Here is a 16,644-nt window from a genome sequence, read left to right on the forward strand (position 1 = left end):
ACGGCCGTAGCCGAGCGTGTTAAGGAGGAGAGACGCACGCACCCCACCCACCTCACGCTCCCGGTGCACGCGCTTTCCACCGGCTTGACTCGCCAACAGCTGACGGCCTTCTGCACTAATTCACACTTTATTAAACTGCGAGAAAACCCCGTGAATCAGCAAAAAGGGGTTCGGTCGCTGTGTAGCGTGGGTTTGGCATTAACGCCTGTTTGCCTTTATACTGGACTTATTGAGCACGTGTTAATGAATGCGTAAAAACGCAACGACCCCCGGACGCGCACGTAGAAGCCGCAGGTTTGTGACCAACGCGAACCCAGCACAAGGTCCATTTAGTCACTTCCTCCTTCACCCGTGTTTGTAAACGCGCAGCAGTTTGGGCCGAAGGACTCGGGCCTTTAGAAGCAGGCGAACACGTGTAGGCAAAGTTTGCTGGCGTGCTGAATTCCTGCAGCATCATTAAACAATTTCCAAGTGGCAAAAGGGTGTCAAACTGCTTTCCTTGGCTCACTATCACCTTGGCTTTGTTTGCCTAACACAACCTCCCCGCGGCCTAAGATGTTATGCAAATGCGCTCCACGGGGATCGCTGCTACCTGCCGGGGTGTTGTTGGCAGAGATTTGTCCTACAGGTGATAATTCCTTGCAGCGCCTCCTTCAAAAGTGCCAATAAACATCCTCCAATCAGCCGCGAGCGGGCCCGTCTCGGAAATCTGTAGGACAGAAAGCAAATGTGTTAACACATGCGCAACAAATGCATATCCTCGCGCTCAGGAAGCTGGAACAGCTGACGCGTAAATGCGGGGTTTGCATGTGGCTTCCAGCGAACGGGGGGTGATTGTGGGATTTATCTTGACTCAAACGTTTAAAGACAAGAAGTGAGATCTCATAATCGGAGCCTCCTGACAGGACGGAGGAGTGTGGCGACAGATGCGGGCCTATAATTTGCACATCCTTGAAGGGATGCTTCTTCTCCGTCAGCGCGTGAGGCTTTTTTCACAGCATGGGCGACACTCTCCAAGTGTCTGGTTCACATCAAAGCGGACGTGCCGGGAACAGTGACATTGATTAATGCATTGAAAACATCCCATCGGCGGCCCCGTCGCCTCACCTCCTCGCGAAGCCCAGTCAACGGAAGATAAGAAGCACCGGGGAGACGGCGTGAGCGACGACAGCAGGCGTCGAAGTGCTCAAATGCATTCATGGAGCGCCCTCTGTCGGACGAACCGGACCCCTCCCTCGCTCTCTCTCTGTCTCTCGCTGTCTCACACACACACACACACACACACACACACACACAGACACAGACACACACACACACACACACACACACACACACACACACACACGCAACGGTCATGACCACATTCCCCAATTGCGGTTTAATAAGATAAATACGGTGATAATGGGCACATGAGTGATTTAAAAACCTGCAAATGTGGCTGATAAGATGGCTGGAGGGAGTTATTCCGGACGCACGCGCATCTGCAGCACGAGGTGCAGGTGGGTGACAAGCAGATAAAAGTTTATATTTAATAAGAAATAAAGTGGCACGTGTTGCGCAGTGATTCTAGGGTTAAATACTGAGGAACCTTCATTTATTAGGTTTAAAAGGATTATAATGGTTTAATATAAATTTTCACTCACTCTCATTGCTAAATATATATATATAATACATTAGGCTTAGGTTTCCTCTATTTAAAAAATAATTATACAAATAACCGTGTCATTGTCAGTGATAGGGAATTGTTGTAGCGTCACAGATTTTAGTCAAAACTGAAAAATCTTTTCAAACCAACGTCTGAAAAAGAATGACTGACACAATAATCAGTTGTTTGTTGAACGGACAAAGCGACAGAAGTTCTGTTTGAAACACACAAAACAGAATATAGAAACCTTTAAGAAACGTTAAATAAAATACGGCATACGAGCCTGTAGCTCACGCAAACACAGAATAGACACAACTGATGTCGAAACGGCCAATGTAAGGTTTAATTGATTCAATTGTGATTAAAAAAAAAAAACAACAACTAAATTTTAGCCAACGCTGTCACAGATAGGAAATAACAAACATGTAGCAACCAAACATAAGTTAGACTTTCTTTTTATCTTATCATATCGTATCGTATCTTATCTTATCGTTTTTCTATACGAATGGCGGTGCACTAATCCTGTGTAATAACAAGTGGACCCCTTGTGGTCATTAAAGGCAACTGATGCTGGCGCGTTAACGAGCCTGGGGCTGCACTGTCCGGTCCGAGCGCACCGAGTGGGAGGCGGCAACCTGCGTTGACAATTAGACGGAGACTCCGTACAGTTGTTGTTTGTTCTGGTCGGTGGACGACATCGGGGAGCCACAGGGGCAAAAATGGAAAACGAGTTCAGGAGGAAGATAAAGGAGAGATTTGGCCTGAGGCGGGACATCTTCAAGGAGTTCCTGGCGGAATTTCTGGGAATCTTTGTGCTGATAGTGAGTACCTCCCTCTGCACCTGTCACCCAGTTCAAGCCGCCGACCAGTATGCTAATAAGGAGCCAGACTGGGTCTCACACGTCTCTATTAACGGGCTCCATATCAAAGGCTTAATGAGACCGTCTCTTTGATGTGCGCGGCTGGGCTCGCGCTAGATTGAGCGGCTGTAGAAATCATAACAAGATGTGACTGCTGAGACTCTTTTATTCCTGCCCAGCAAAAGTGCACGCGATGGCAAATATTGTAATTATTCCAAATACAGTAATTTCTCCGTGGGTGAAGCCGAGCATGATGCTGTGTTAAACGCACCCTGTGCTGGTGCGTGGTGCTGCTTTCCACGCGCTGTGTGCACTGCCCTCCTCTCCACCTGTCACCTCTCTGAGCCCATTTAAATGCCTCAGCGAGGAGCGATGCTGCCTCCGCAGCCCGTTTTACGTTTGGATGACTGATCTGGTCTCAACACTTTTCCCTCTAATTTACGTCTGCCCTTTTCCTAATAAGTAGGGGATTCATTATTTTCTCCGGAGCTGCACGTCGGACAAATTGTCTGTGGCAGCCGAAGGCTGTTGGTGGACAACAGGGCTAGTGTTAATAGCGGCTATAATTGAAATAATTAAAAACAATTAGTCTTTCTCCTGCCACCCTTTGTGTTTTTGTCCCAGCTTTTTGGATGTGGTTCAGTGGCCCAGACGGTGCTCAGTAGAGGGGCTCAGGGGGAGCCCCTCACCATCCACATCGGTTTCACCCTGGGAGTGATGATGGCCGTCTACATGGCGGGGGGAGTGTCAGGTAAAGGCTGCAGGACACACATGTCACAGTGCATAAATCGCTAGAGGTCCCAGTGCATCCTGCAGGTCGCCGGTGTTCCTCATTCTCTGTCCCGCTACCTCATTACCAACCACCTGTTCGCTGCAGAGCGACGTTAAACCCAGATCAGCTCTGTCGTTGTCTGTGGACGTCTGACAGCACAGCAGCTTCATTTTAAAACCATCTCCAGACTCCCCGCATGCACACGACCCATAGCGGAGCGCCTTCCGCATACTGTAACATGTCTGTGCGGCTTCCAAGGCAAGACTAACTAATGGTAATGGGAAATGTGGCTTCGATCAGGAATTAAACTGAGTGAGTTTGCTTAATTACCCTTTTCTAATGGGCTGATTTTCAACTGTTAGAGTGGCGTAAGTGAGGTTGAGGGATGGAGATATTGTGTCCTGATGCACAAATGGGACTTGATCGGGTACATTCCTCGAGGATTAGAGCAAGAAGAGCCGACTTCGGTTCGCCAGCGGTGGTAGGGATCGTTGTTAAATGTCACCCAGCTTCCTGAACCACACTGGTGAGTGTCCATTAAACGGCAATTAGGGGATTTAGAATGTGAAGGGTTATATTGTGTGGGCTCCAAGAGTTGCCGCTTGCCCACTTCCATCACTGTTGAGAAGGGAAAAAACACCTTATCAAAGCAGAAAGAGGCGCTATCATAAACGATGTGGTAACTAATGGCATAATGAGAGAGTCCGACCCCCGGCCACAGGTAACGGCATCCATCCTCCAGCTACTCCTCCCATTAGAGGCTGTTTCCTAATCTATTTTGAACTAAAGCATTATCTGAATTAGCTCTTATTCGATTATGAGACTTTTCCTGCCCATAACAGCTTCTAGGTAGTGAAGAAGAAGGTCCACATGCCGTGAACCAGCCTCCAAACTGAATGAGTTCACAGCAGCCTCACAATTAGGCTCTAAATTATTCTTCCTTATCAAAACCCGATACAGCTCTAATTAAGTAATTTGACTGGTACCGCTGCAATTAGCTGGACTAACTTCATTTACATTACGAGGCGTGCAGAAGTAGCTGGTAAGTTTGCTTAGTCTGGCTGCAGCCGCTCATTACTGGCGCTACGTGTTTAACGAAAGCGGTTGCAAAGCTTCAGAGGAGGCGCAGAGAAGCCTGAGGGGGGGGGTGGATATACGCAGAGCTTTTGCTGCATGACTGGGCCATTGGGCCCCGGGGTCCACGGCTCGGCGGGAAGCTTCTGTCCGACGACATCTCTGAAGATGATCGTAGGTATTGGACTAATGAGCTTTACTGGGGCATGGGTCTCTGGAGAGGAGGGGGGTCAGGTGTGACAAGCTCCGCGGCCCCATAGGAGGAGAAAAGCCAATTGTTTTCACTCGGCAGCCTCCGATCGCGGCCGACAGCGTACCGTCGGTGTGACACATCATGGTCACTCTAATGACCTGCAGTCTACGTGTGCCTTAAGCAGATTCAGGCAGATTATGTCAGATGCAATCCAGACAGGCAGGTCCGGACGCTTGTGGCGGCCAGTGTTTATGGACAGGACGGCCCGATTAACAATGGGCGCATGGCCGATACCCCCAGCGGTGTTACCGCCGTGAGGTCACCGCCGAGATCCCCGAGTGTTAAATAAATGACCCCACTCTGCCGGCGCTGCCCGCTAACAATTGGCTGGAATGTGTTCCTACGCGTCTCCTCGGGACAACGTGGCGCAAACCCAGCGGCCTTTGTCCCACAGGCCTCACAGATGTCTGCCAGCGCGGGGCACATGCCCGCGTATGAATGTCGATATGCAGTCCTGCAGAGCCTGACTGTCCGTGTCGCCCGCGGGCCAAACAGGAAGTGAAAATGAATGTGGGTCGGAGCATTTTTCCGGCCCCTTCACCAACGTTGCCGTCCAAACGTCAGACGCGTGTGTCGCTCTGCAACAGGAGCTCACGTCAACCCCGCCGTCTCTCTGGCCATGCTGATCCTGGGCAAGCTTCCGCTCAAGAAGTTCCCCGTCTACGTGTTGGCGCAGTTCCTGGGGGCGTTCGCTGGCTCGTGCGCCGTCTTCGGCTTTTATTACGGTGAGTGATGGTTTTGTGTGTCATCACGACCACACGGCCGGCTAATTAAAAGTCCCTGGAACCAATTAGTGTTTTTCTCTCACATGTGGATGCTGTTCTTATGCACTCTGTCCTCAGGAAAACGTGAATAGAAGGATATCTGCTTGTGTTTACTGCGTTCTGTTTCCACAGATGCTTTCATGGATTACACTGAGGGAGAATTTGCTGTGACTGGTGCAAATGCCACCGCCAAGATATTTGCATCGTATCCTGAAAAGCATCTCTCAGTCCTGAACGGGGTCGTCGACCAGGTGGGCCTTCAAAGCAACTTCAGTGTTTTTTATCTGAAATATTCAGTTTAATGGAAACGCAGGCTTCAGACAGTTCACACGGACAGATAACGGAGGAGGCAGACGTTCCTTCTATGAGGCCTCTCGTGTCTGTGTTGCGTGGAGTTATTGGTGCAGGAGTTATTATGTGCATGTTGAAACCACTGGCTCAGACTGAGCATCTGAGAACGCGTCGAGTGCAGTCAGGGGCATAAATGCAGGCGGACGTGAACGTGGAAGTTGTTTACTGATGTATGAACATCGCTACATTTTGGTTTGTGTATTTAAAGGCCCAGTGAGCCTCAGATTCCTACACCCTTTCGTTAGAGATTAAATTTGAACTTTCATAACTGATTTATTGAATTTATAATTCTATTTCTCCAGTGTTTACAATGTAAACAAAGCTGCAACAACATCTCAAAGCTCAATTTTTTTTCTGGTCAAAGAAATTGTGAGTAACAGCAGGTTTGATTGGTGGGTTACAATACTTGGTGATGGACAACTACATCAACTTTGTGGTCAAATTACAATCTGTTAAATAAACATTTTTAATAATATGCTTAAAATGGAGAAATGATATTATGTAGTAATGTTTGTGATGCACAGACACATGGGATTACACAGAAACAGACGGAACCAGAGGAAAGGTGAAGCTCATAACGAGCTTAGACAGTAACAGCCTAGCGGGCAACAACAACAACAACAACAACAACAACAACAACAACAACAACAACAACAACAACAACAACAACAACAACAACAACAACAACAACAACAACAACAACAACAACAACAACAACAACAACAACAGCCTTTTTCAGACTGTAGCTGATGCTGTGCTACTCACCTGCTGCCTTTGTTTTCAAGGTAATTGCCACCGCCGCTCTGGTCCTGTGCATCCTGGCCATCACCGACAGGAGGAACATCGGCGCCCCAAAGGGCATGGAGCCCTTGTGCATCGGCCTGATCATCATGGCCATCGGCGTGTCCATGGGGCTGAACTGCGGCTACCCCATCAACCCGGCGCGGGACCTCGGGCCCCGCGTGTTCACGGCGGTGGCCGGCTGGGGCATGGAGGTTTTCAGGTAAGTTCATCAAAATGAACCACCAAACCATGACTCATCAGATTCAAAGGGACCAAATCGACTGTTGGCACACTTGCTGGCAAACAGTGGAAGCTCTGATTGGCCTTGACCTCATCCTGGTGAGACCCAGACGTCCACAGTTATGATGAGGGAACTGAGATATGACGCCGCAGTAAAACCACATTCACTGAGCAAGTCTTGGGAGAAGCAGCAGCGTCGGGCGGCTCCTTCCTGCACTGAGCCGAGGAGCTTCTCGTGGGATCTCTTTAGAGGACATATCACATGCAGTCTGCACATGGCAAACACGAGCGAGGGCAAGGTGCAAGCATCTCCCTTCTATTTTGGACTTTGCTAAGACAGCAAACAAACCGAGCGCATGTATAGAAAGTGGCTTCCAGCAGCCGGCTGTGTGTGTGTGTGTGTGTGTGTGTGTGTGTGTGTGTGTGTGTGTGTGTGTGTGTGTGTGTGTGTGTGTGTGTGTGTGTGTGTGTGTGTGTGTGTGTGTCATCCTTCAGGAGCTTCAGACGAGTGAGCGCTGATCACCTCCCAGACATCCAGCGTCTTGATTTAAGCTTTAATTCCTGGTGAGACAAACAGGGTGGGATCCTTGGAAAGTTGGATCCCTTTCCCTCTGGCTGCCTCTTTCAGGCTCTGTCTGTATCTGTTCCACCAGTACCAGGCTCCAGGCTCTTTCCCACTAATATCAGAGGCCTGTCAACTGACAGCTGACATCCACCCCTGGCATTGGTCCACAGAGGAGCTTTTGAACTAACCAGTGGACTCAGCCAACCCGTTGCTATAGTCTCAAAGCTTCCACATCCTCCCAGGTCAAGTGTTTACTCTGCTTTCCACCGTCTGGTCCCTATAAAGTCAGTGGGTGAATCACTCTTTCACACATGCTGTCGTAAGATACAGTATATGTGTGTGAGTACAAACCAGTGCTACTTAAATCTGAGCACATTTCCATGTATTATAAATGGAGCCTGGACTGTGAAGGACAGCAGTCAGGTCCACACCAGCTGACCCACTGCCTCCCGGCCTGATCATCTAAGCCGTGGCCACAGATTAAACCTCTAATCCAGCCACCTCCATCCTGTATTGTGCTTCCTGAACGCCTACAGCAGAGAAAGACTTGTTTACTGGTCCTGTGCCTCGGACCTGCTAACCGAAGCCCTTTCACCTGCAGTAAAGGCCGCTCACTGACCAGGAGGACTCTAATCCTCTAAGATTCTGTCTGAGGACGAGCAGAGGGGGGATGAGGACACATGCTGCAGGTCTGACACACAGAGCTCCTTAAGACGCGTAATCTGGGATAACTGTGCAGAACCCGCCCGAGGACGGACGCTGCAAACACAAGCATTCAGACTGGGAGGGTTTTATTAAAAGCACAGCCCTTAAACGAGGAATTCAGTCAATGAGCACCTTCATGTTAGAGATGGAGGAGACTGAGTGGGAGCTTTGTTTGTGTTGCGTCCTCACAGAGCCGGAGGCTGCTGGTGGTGGATCCCCGTGGTGGGGCCTATGGCGGGCGGGGCGGTCGGAGCAGCCGTTTACTTCGTCTTCGTCGAGCTGCACCACCCCGAGCCGGAAAAGCAGGAGGAGAACAACATCCCAGACAAATATGAAATGGTAACAATGAGTTAAAAGACGAAAGGGGGGCGACGGGTGACGCGACCGGCACCCAAATGAAACACGCATGGATGTTTAATGAAGCCTTTAAAGCTCCTGTTTCGAAAAGCAGAGGTCTCGTGTTGATATATTAAACTTAAATATTCTCCTTAAAAACTATAACTCCACAAAAGCGCAACTTTGCATGTAAAGTGTCCACCTCGCTCTAACTATGCAGTATCTCTGTGCTAACTGATCAGCTACCCAAGTATTTGTACGACATTCTTGTTTTTACTACTCTCTACCTAACACAGGGACATTTAATACAGTATATGTAGTCATTTACATCATATTAATGCGTTTTGTCTTTCTCATCTCACCTTTTAAACATGTTTGAATCTTACCAGTGTCGCTGTAGCTTTTATACACAATGTAGGAAATCCAGCCTTAAATCATTAAAATCACCTCATTTTTTCGGTTTTCACTAATTTGTCACCTTTGATATTAAAAAGCCATAACGCAGCATAAAACAGTTACGTTTCCGCTTTCTGTGAAACAGAACTGTTTTCCAGGATTTTCTTTTGGTAAATTTCTTCAAATGGCACACAGAATCAGGGAAAACACTGGCTGTAACTGTTTACATACAAACTCATCTGACTGAGGCGAAGCGTGTAATAAAAACTCATTTCTGACGTAGTCCAGGTTAGCTTCCAAGTTCAACACTGGAACTCTGACGAGCACAGAGTGTTGCAAAGGGAACCAGGCTGTTTGGAAACGTGACGTGAAGGTGTTTTGTGAGGTTTGTAATGTTTGTAGCCTGTGAGTGTGCAAAGACAAGCTTTTTGCAGACATGATGGTTTTCTGTAGAAGTTGGTCATTGTCCTATTTGGGTTCAAAGCAGCCTGACTTGAATGTTTAAGGTTGTAGCTCTGCTCCATCACCCAAACCTCCAGGTTATTCTGTAGGAAAGACTCATGGTGGCTGGTTGAATCAGAGGCAGCGCCTAGATTGGACTCATGTGTTCATGTTGGTGAATTCTGGCCCTTTGGCTGCAAACAGTCCGACTTTGGTCACCGTACATTCGTTCTCAAGAAGTGTTTTTCAGTAGCACTTTGAATCTCAGGAGGCTCTTTGGTAAACTGTGCATGCATTTTATTATGTATGAAAATGCATTACAAAGACACGACAATCACTTAACTAATAATATTTTTTTTTCTTATGTCTTTTTGAAGAGATCTTTTTGAAGCAGGTAATGAAATAAACTGGTTATGATGTGAGGTAAGTTATTAATGCCTACACATTATCCATCCCTGAAGCCGCATTTGCATTCAACATATTTGCTGCATGCGGCCTGTGACTAAATGAGACTAAATGATTAAAGCTTTTACATTAAATAAAACTAACTTTTTATTTTAACTTGCTTTTCCTGCTGTAGCTTCCTAACAACACACCTGTATTTGTCTGAAACAGTTGTTTGTTTACGCTATTTGTTGTGTTTTCATGTTGAATAAAGTTTGTTAAAAATCATTTGCTTTCTTTTCTTCCTTTATAAATGATTTGTTTGTTTATAATGTATATGATACAAAGCAAACAATAAGAAGCAGTGAAGTCTGAATAAAGTTAAAGGTAGGAGTCACGTTACATTTTAAAATGTAATATATCATAAGATGCTTATTTGGATTTCACTGTTCAAAGGATACAAATGTACTTTTTGAGGCTACAAAATGCAGTCACATGTAGGCATTTTTTCATATTTTATTTTATTTGAAATAGGAAATATAACAAATTGTTTTTAAATGAAGGCATCTTCATTCTGTGACACATTTATTCTTCATTTATGAACAACCTGGAAACATCTGGGCCCTGGAACGAAATGTTGTTCTTGACTAATAGAGTTTAACTCCCTTCTTTGTCAAACTTTGCATTTTAAGATGTATCGAATACGTTTGGTCTTTAGAAGGAGGGAAAGTCAGAAGACAGAAATAGATTTCTAATAGCAGCAGTCTCACACCACACACAGTTCACAGAGAAGCAAAGGTTCGTCATGTTTGTTCACCTGCAGATGTTACGTCACACGCTGGTCAAACTGGGACTTTAACTCTTCTGCAGCCGGACAGAAAGGAGGCCGTGACGACCGTGTTTACAGGCTGGGACGCTAAATGGAGCCTGGATCACGGAAACCGTCTACATGAAGTCGGACTCAGCAACTATGTGATTTGGCTGCAGTTTAATTGCAGCTTCAAATAATTTTATTAAAGGGAAACAAATTGATTACTGTGGGGTGTGATGCTAGACTCAGACTAGAATCAGCACTCGTGGGTCTCTGTGACCATCGTGTGACCTTGTTTGCTCACTCACCATTTACCCCAGACAAACAGTCCAATGAAAGAGGACGTGAAGCCCTCAACCGATGATTGATCGTCATGTGCAATGTTAAAACTATTATTAATATTTCCAAGCGTTCAAACAAAGACTCACATTCATACATTCATGTAATGACGCTGTAGTTTGAGCGTCGTCGGTCTGTTACAGGTGTCACGGTCAGGACAGCGCGGCGCAGCCCCCTCCCCGTTCATACCTCTGCTCTTTCGCAATGTGTTTGATCTACAGGGATCGGCCCCGAGCCAATCAGAATCACACCAGATCCTCCTGATCCACGAACCTCTGCTCCCAGTGTCCCCTCGGGGGCGACTCTGTGCAGAGCGACATCATGTGTTCCTCACTCTGAGTTGGAGCCTCAGGGCGGCGATGACGCGTCTCTGAAAGATCATCTGCACCCGCAGACAAAAGGATCCCACCTGCAGACGTTACCCACGTGCCCCAGCAAAGACCCACACCTCCACCCGCGCTGGTTTGGAAGAGTTACTGCGCGTCGCCATGTCTGTGGTCAAACTCCTGTGCTGTTTGCTGCTAACGTATCACCTCTGTGAGGGCAAGAAAATCAAAGGAAGCAGAGCAGGTGAGTGACACCATCCCAAACGTGAGCGAGACCTGCTTGTTAAAACCATTTATTACAGGGTTTGTGACTGAAGAGCCCACAGGTGAAGCAGCAACGCACAGTTATGGTAAAATCAGAGTCCACATGTGAAACACTCAAGAAGTTCAATATACGAACAAGCACGTGTGAAAGTGAAGGTTATGACACAATGTTTGGCCTCCTGTTTAAAAAATGAGCCTTTCATCAGAAGTAATAAGAAATGTATTAACATGCTATTGTTATTTTATTTGAACAAGACTTTCATCATTTATATTAGAGATCCTATGAATATTTGATGCATTCTTTGTCTGAAACTAGGCGATGGCTTCAGGGCCTGGTCGTTATCTCATGGAAATATCCTGCTCCGTGGCTGCTTATAGACGCTTTCACCAGCCACCTGTCCCTTGTATTTCACCCAGTCTGCTAAAACGCTAAGATCCAGGGCTCGAGAGCAGCTCTTCAGTCTTGTGCAAACATCAGCACCAGAAATTTATTGTGCTAATCTCCCCGCGAGTGTGTTTGTGCTCCGTTACTTATGAGTCAGCCTGTTTTTAATTGCTCCCTGTGTTCGTATGGATAAACAGTCATAATGTTGAAGACACACACCAAAGGAAATGTGGGGTTTAATGAGCAGAGGGACAGATGATGGATGATGAGAGATAATTACTGTCATTAGTACTTATTAGAAAGTTCAGGCAGGCGCCCGGGTTTCTGGCCTGATTACAATTAGCATTAACACATAGGGACGGCGAATACGCTGGACAAGACATAAAGGAAACGGAATGATTGATTTGTTTGGAGCAGGATCTGTGACGTTTGCGGGTGACATTTCTGCGGTTGAAAACGTGTTGCGGGAGGAGGAGTTTATGTAAGAAATTACGAGAAGAGTCTGGCGTTGACGGGACTGTGTGCGCGTGCCAGCGAGGCCCGTCTGACCTGGAAGCGGGGCGCCAGTCGGCCCGCGGCCCAGACGAGCCTCAGCGGGGACGCGGCCGCTTCTGACTTTGTCTCCGTGTGACCCAGCGCCGCCCGACGCCAGGCAGAGGGGCCGGACGCGCGGCGGGCCGGACGTCGGGCCGGACCTCGGGCCGGGCGGCACCGCCTTCAGGCTGCTGCTGGACGGCGAGGACACCTGCACGCTGGACCCCCCGCGGCTGCACGCGCTCGCCTCCTGCGGCTTCAACGCCAGTAATCCCCTCATCATCATCACTCACGGGTGGTCGGTGAGGGCACGTCCCGCTCCCTTCACACTCCACCGCCTTGAAGCGCTGCATACAAAACACGGAACTTGACTGGGGATGAAGCGGCGGAGTAAAACACGCCTGCTCTGGAACCAGACACGGGTTCATTTACATACTAAGCGCTTCACACTGGATTAGGCTCAGGGCGCCGTAATTAGGAGTCACTCTGCCACTGGCTGAGCAGCAAACACATTTCTAACACACAGCCTGGCGTCTCCTCAGGTGGACGGCATGATGGAGAGCTGGGTGCTGAGGCTGGCCACCGCGCTGAAGAAGAACCTGGCGGGCGTCAACGTGGTCATCGCTGATTGGCTGTCGCTGGCCCACCAGCACTACCCCATAGCTGCCCAGAGCACGCGCACCGTGGGCCAGGACGTGGCTCAGCTGCTGCGAGCGCTGCAGGTCAGGACGCACCACTGCAGGTTACTGGGCTCAGATGGAACAGTTAAAGGAGTATTTCAAACTTATTTTGGTGTTAAAAGCGCATGTGTCGATGCTCCCCAACAGAAACAGCTCCAGTATCCGGTCCGAAAGGCCCATCTGGTTGGCTACAGCCTGGGCGCCCACATCTGCGGCTTCGCTGGCAGCTTCCTGGAGGGTCCAGAGAAGATCGGCAGGATCACCGGTGGGGTTTCCCCACAGCCTCTTACAGCTTCTCTCGCCCGGCGCCTTCGCAAGCCGACCCACTGTGTGTCTCCATCTGTCCCCGTCCAGGTCTGGATCCAGCCGGGCCGCTGTTCGAAGGCATGTCGGCCACGGACCGGCTGTCGCCCGACGACGCCGAGTTCGTGGACGCCATTCACACGTTCACCCACGAGCGAATGGGCCTCAGCGTGGGCATCAAGCAGGCGGTGGCCCACTACGACTTTTACCCCAACGGGGGAGACTTCCAGCCGGGATGCGACCTGCAGAACATTTACGAGCACATAGCCCAGTACGGACTGCTGGGTACGACCGACACGCCGCACACGCCTTTCGCAAACAGAACATGTTTGTCCTCAGGGGACCTCGAACACGCGCAGCTGTGGAGCTCAGCCTCCATCTGTGGACGCAGGCCTCTTCGGACCCCTGCGCTCTGCTGTAGAAGCCACTTACTGCTTTCTCCTCTCCACCACGCTATCATAACATTTTTTTTTCTTAATTGCTCTTGCCACCTCAAAACACTGGTTTAGGAGCCACCTCGCAGGCGCCACTTCATCTTTCGCCCCGTTGACAGTTCCTCAATCTGCGCTCAAGCAGACGCGCTTAATTCCCTCCAGCCCAACACAAGTGGCTGCGGGATTGACTGTGCTCCTCAAATTCAAAACACATCCGCATGATATGACAGCGAGAGCCACATTAAAGCAGCCGTCATCCCCGGGAGTTAATTAGCAACATGTGCTTCCTCCTCTCGGTCCATCCCTCATCCTCCAAACAGAGCTGCCTCCAGGCTGCAAACATCTGCTGAGGGAAGAGGCCTTCAGGGCAGATCAGTGTCAGACCTAATGAGACGCGTTTAGGACATATGACAGGGCGACGTGGTGATAATCGTGATATTAAGGTGCTGGATGAATATGTGGAGGATCACGCGTAGAGAGTTCAGCGTCCCATGTGTTCGCCTCCTCCCACAGGGTTCGAGCAGACGGTGAAGTGCGCTCACGAGCGCTCCGTCCACCTCTTCATCGACTCGCTGCTGAACAGGGACAAGCAGATCATGGCCTTCCGGTGCCGGGACAACAGCGCCTTCGACAAAGGCGTCTGCCTGGACTGCCACAAGAACCGCTGCAACACGCTGGGCTACAACATCAACCGGGTCCGCACCGGCACCGGCCAGAAGCTCTACCTGAAAACAAGGCCCCGGATGCCTTACAAACGTATGTGGTCGTCGTCCCAGCAAACATGTGAAAACTCAGTGCAAACAAGTTAGACCAGGAAATACAGAGACAAAACACCAGTTAGTCTCTAAGTCATTAAAACAAGTCTCCAGCCACAAATAGAGACGGAAGTCAACCTGGTCTACAAGCAGCATGTGGTTATAGCGCCCCTAGTGGCAGACCATAGTACATGCAATGCAAATGTTATTATTATTATTATTATTATTATTATTATTATTATGAACACGCATGAGTCTCTCCAAATACGAAGCTGTGCAGATGATAAACTCCTGGTTCTGCCCCCCGCAGTCTTTCATTACCAGTTCAGGATCCAGTTCATCAACCAGACTGAGGGGATGGAGCCCTCGCTCACCATCTCCCTCACAGGAACAAAGGAGGAGAGTGGAGACCTCCGCATCACCTTGTGAGTACTGGATGTGCCATTACACCACATCTATGTGGCGCGCACTCACTCGCTCTTTGAAGCATTCAATATGCAGCTGGGCTTTTTGGTTGGGGAGAGCAGCTGGCACACATGGAAACAACTGCTGCATGAAAGGGAACTATAAATGGCAATGATGGGGTAAATAATTCATGCAAAACACCATTCCCTGACAACTGTGTTATATGTTCACGTGCTGTGGACCAGAGAGCCTCAGGAAAAACAGCACCAGTGGGATGGTCTCATGAACCGTCCTGCATCGCAAAAAGGGCCCTTGCTTTGTAATAAAGATCAACACAACCTGCTGCAAGACACATAATCCAACCCTGACTTGGTTTTATGTCTTCCTTTCTAAACTCCATCCAACAGCCCAGAAAAAATCTCTATTAACAAGACCTACACCTTCCTAATCACACTGGACAAAGACCTGGGCGAGCTGATGTTGCTCAAGTTTCAGTGGGAGGGATCGGCCCTGTGGAGGAATGTGTGGACCCGGGTACAGACCATCATTCCCTGGGGCGGCCGTAAGGGAAAACCACAGCTGACTGTGGGCAGGATCAGTGTCAAAGCAGGCGAGACACAGGAGAGGCAAGTATCTGAGCAGCAGCAATAGCTGTAACAGTAGATCTTTGGTGAATCAGTAGAATTCATACACATCACAAAGCTGGAGGTGACTTTGAACTAGTCTTTATCCTGGTGGTAATTAAATGTGACTCCACGCACATTGCACAAGACAGAGTAAAGTTCACCCAAATTAAAATATTACCAGATTCTTACAAAAGGATTATTATTACTGGACAATATTGCCTAATTAGTGCCTAATTGGATGTTGATATGCAACACACAATTAGAGGAGAGCGTCATCAATCAGCAGCGTTTCATTTCATTTTAACTTTGGCGGACATTTATCGCCACCTGGTGGTCAAATGGGGTTTGTGCAACCGGACTGAGCGCTCCTTCCGTTTTTTAGGACCTCCTTTTGTGCCATGGAAAACGACGTCCAGCGCGTGGACATGTCGGAGGATAAAGTGTTTGTGCGCTGTAAAGACAACACAGCCAGGCAGCACAGGAGGAAGCACCGAGGCTAGACCTCATCCCTGACAGGCCGGCGTTCACAGCAGCACCACGTGGAGACCGCCAGTGGGAGACTACAGCTTGACGGAGAGATGAAAAATGGAAATAAGTAGTTTCATAGGAAATGACACGAACAGATAAACGGAACCCTAGGAACCCTGAATAATCCTCTCAATGTGTCTCAGTGGTATAAACAGTCTGAAGTTGGATAATTCAATAATGAAGCAGACAGTAAACAAAGCGAGAACTTCAAGGACCTTATGAGATTAACTTTGGAAAGAATTTGAATGCATTTCTAATGTGACTCATCTCTTTAAAAGCCTGCCTTAGATTTGAAAGTAATGACATAAATACTTTTGTGGATCAAACACAAGTCAAAGCAATGAAGAACAATATTTTTATGCATTCTGTCTAGATTTCTGATTTTTTTCACCTGCACTGAGGCAGATTCACGCTTCTGACACCAGACTAAAAAGCTGATTCATTCCCCCAGAAACAAACTTAGCGTGAGGAACATTGCAGAAGCGAAAAGGCTGACTGAGTGAACACGTAGCTGCAGGGTTCATCCTGAGAGCCAGAGCTCACGCAAACACAAATCTGGCTCAAGCGCTGAAATCAAGGCAGCAGTGAGTGCGAGGCAGAGGCTCCAGAGGGCAGACGGTTCAAACCGCAGAGTAAAGGTGGAACGATGAACGAGCTCATGTCAGAGCAGCCTGGCAAACTGAAG

General features: G+C 48.5%; 2 protein-coding genes across 2 annotated transcripts; both read left to right on the plus strand.

The window, feature by feature from the left end:
* Positions 1-2,215: 2,215 nt before the first annotated feature.
* Positions 2,216-9,857, plus strand: aqp9b (aquaporin 9b). The gene is made up of 6 exons (XM_029144519.3): positions 2,216-2,466; positions 3,130-3,256; positions 5,192-5,329; positions 5,501-5,619; positions 6,505-6,722; positions 8,204-9,857. Exons 1-6 carry the CDS (start codon positions 2,365-2,367, stop codon positions 8,364-8,366), a joined length of 867 nt encoding a protein of 288 aa, XP_029000352.1. The 5' UTR covers positions 2,216-2,364; the 3' UTR covers positions 8,367-9,857.
* Positions 9,858-10,994: 1,137 nt separating this feature from the next.
* Positions 10,995-16,588, plus strand: lipca (lipase, hepatic a). The gene is made up of 9 exons (XM_029145354.3): positions 10,995-11,289; positions 12,331-12,530; positions 12,771-12,950; positions 13,056-13,173; positions 13,263-13,496; positions 14,159-14,401; positions 14,711-14,825; positions 15,213-15,431; positions 15,814-16,588. Exons 1-9 carry the CDS (start codon positions 11,208-11,210, stop codon positions 15,929-15,931), a joined length of 1,509 nt encoding a protein of 502 aa, XP_029001187.1. The 5' UTR covers positions 10,995-11,207; the 3' UTR covers positions 15,932-16,588.
* The last annotated feature ends 56 nt before the right edge of the window (positions 16,589-16,644 follow it).

This window comes from Betta splendens, chromosome 3, assembly GCF_900634795.4.
Source record: "Betta splendens chromosome 3, fBetSpl5.4, whole genome shotgun sequence".
In the NCBI taxonomy this organism is placed as follows: Eukaryota; Metazoa; Chordata; class Actinopteri; order Anabantiformes; family Osphronemidae; genus Betta; species Betta splendens.

Coding starts and splice junctions, on each gene's coding strand:
- aqp9b (XM_029144519.3), top strand. CDS start 2,365: ATGGAAAACGAGTTCAGGAGGAAGATAAAGGAGAGATTTGGCCTGAGG. Junction 2,467..3,129: donor TGGGAATCTTTGTGCTGATA/GTGAGTACCTCC, acceptor TTTTTGTCCCAG/CTTTTTGGATGTGGTTCAGT. Junction 3,257..5,191: donor CATGGCGGGGGGAGTGTCAG/GTAAAGGCTGCA, acceptor GCTCTGCAACAG/GAGCTCACGTCAACCCCGCC.
- lipca (XM_029145354.3), top strand. CDS start 11,208: ATGTCTGTGGTCAAACTCCTGTGCTGTTTGCTGCTAACGTATCACCTC. Junction 13,497..14,158: donor AGCCCAGTACGGACTGCTGG/GTACGACCGACA, acceptor CTCCTCCCACAG/GGTTCGAGCAGACGGTGAAG. Junction 14,826..15,212: donor GGAGACCTCCGCATCACCTT/GTGAGTACTGGA, acceptor TCCATCCAACAG/CCCAGAAAAAATCTCTATTA.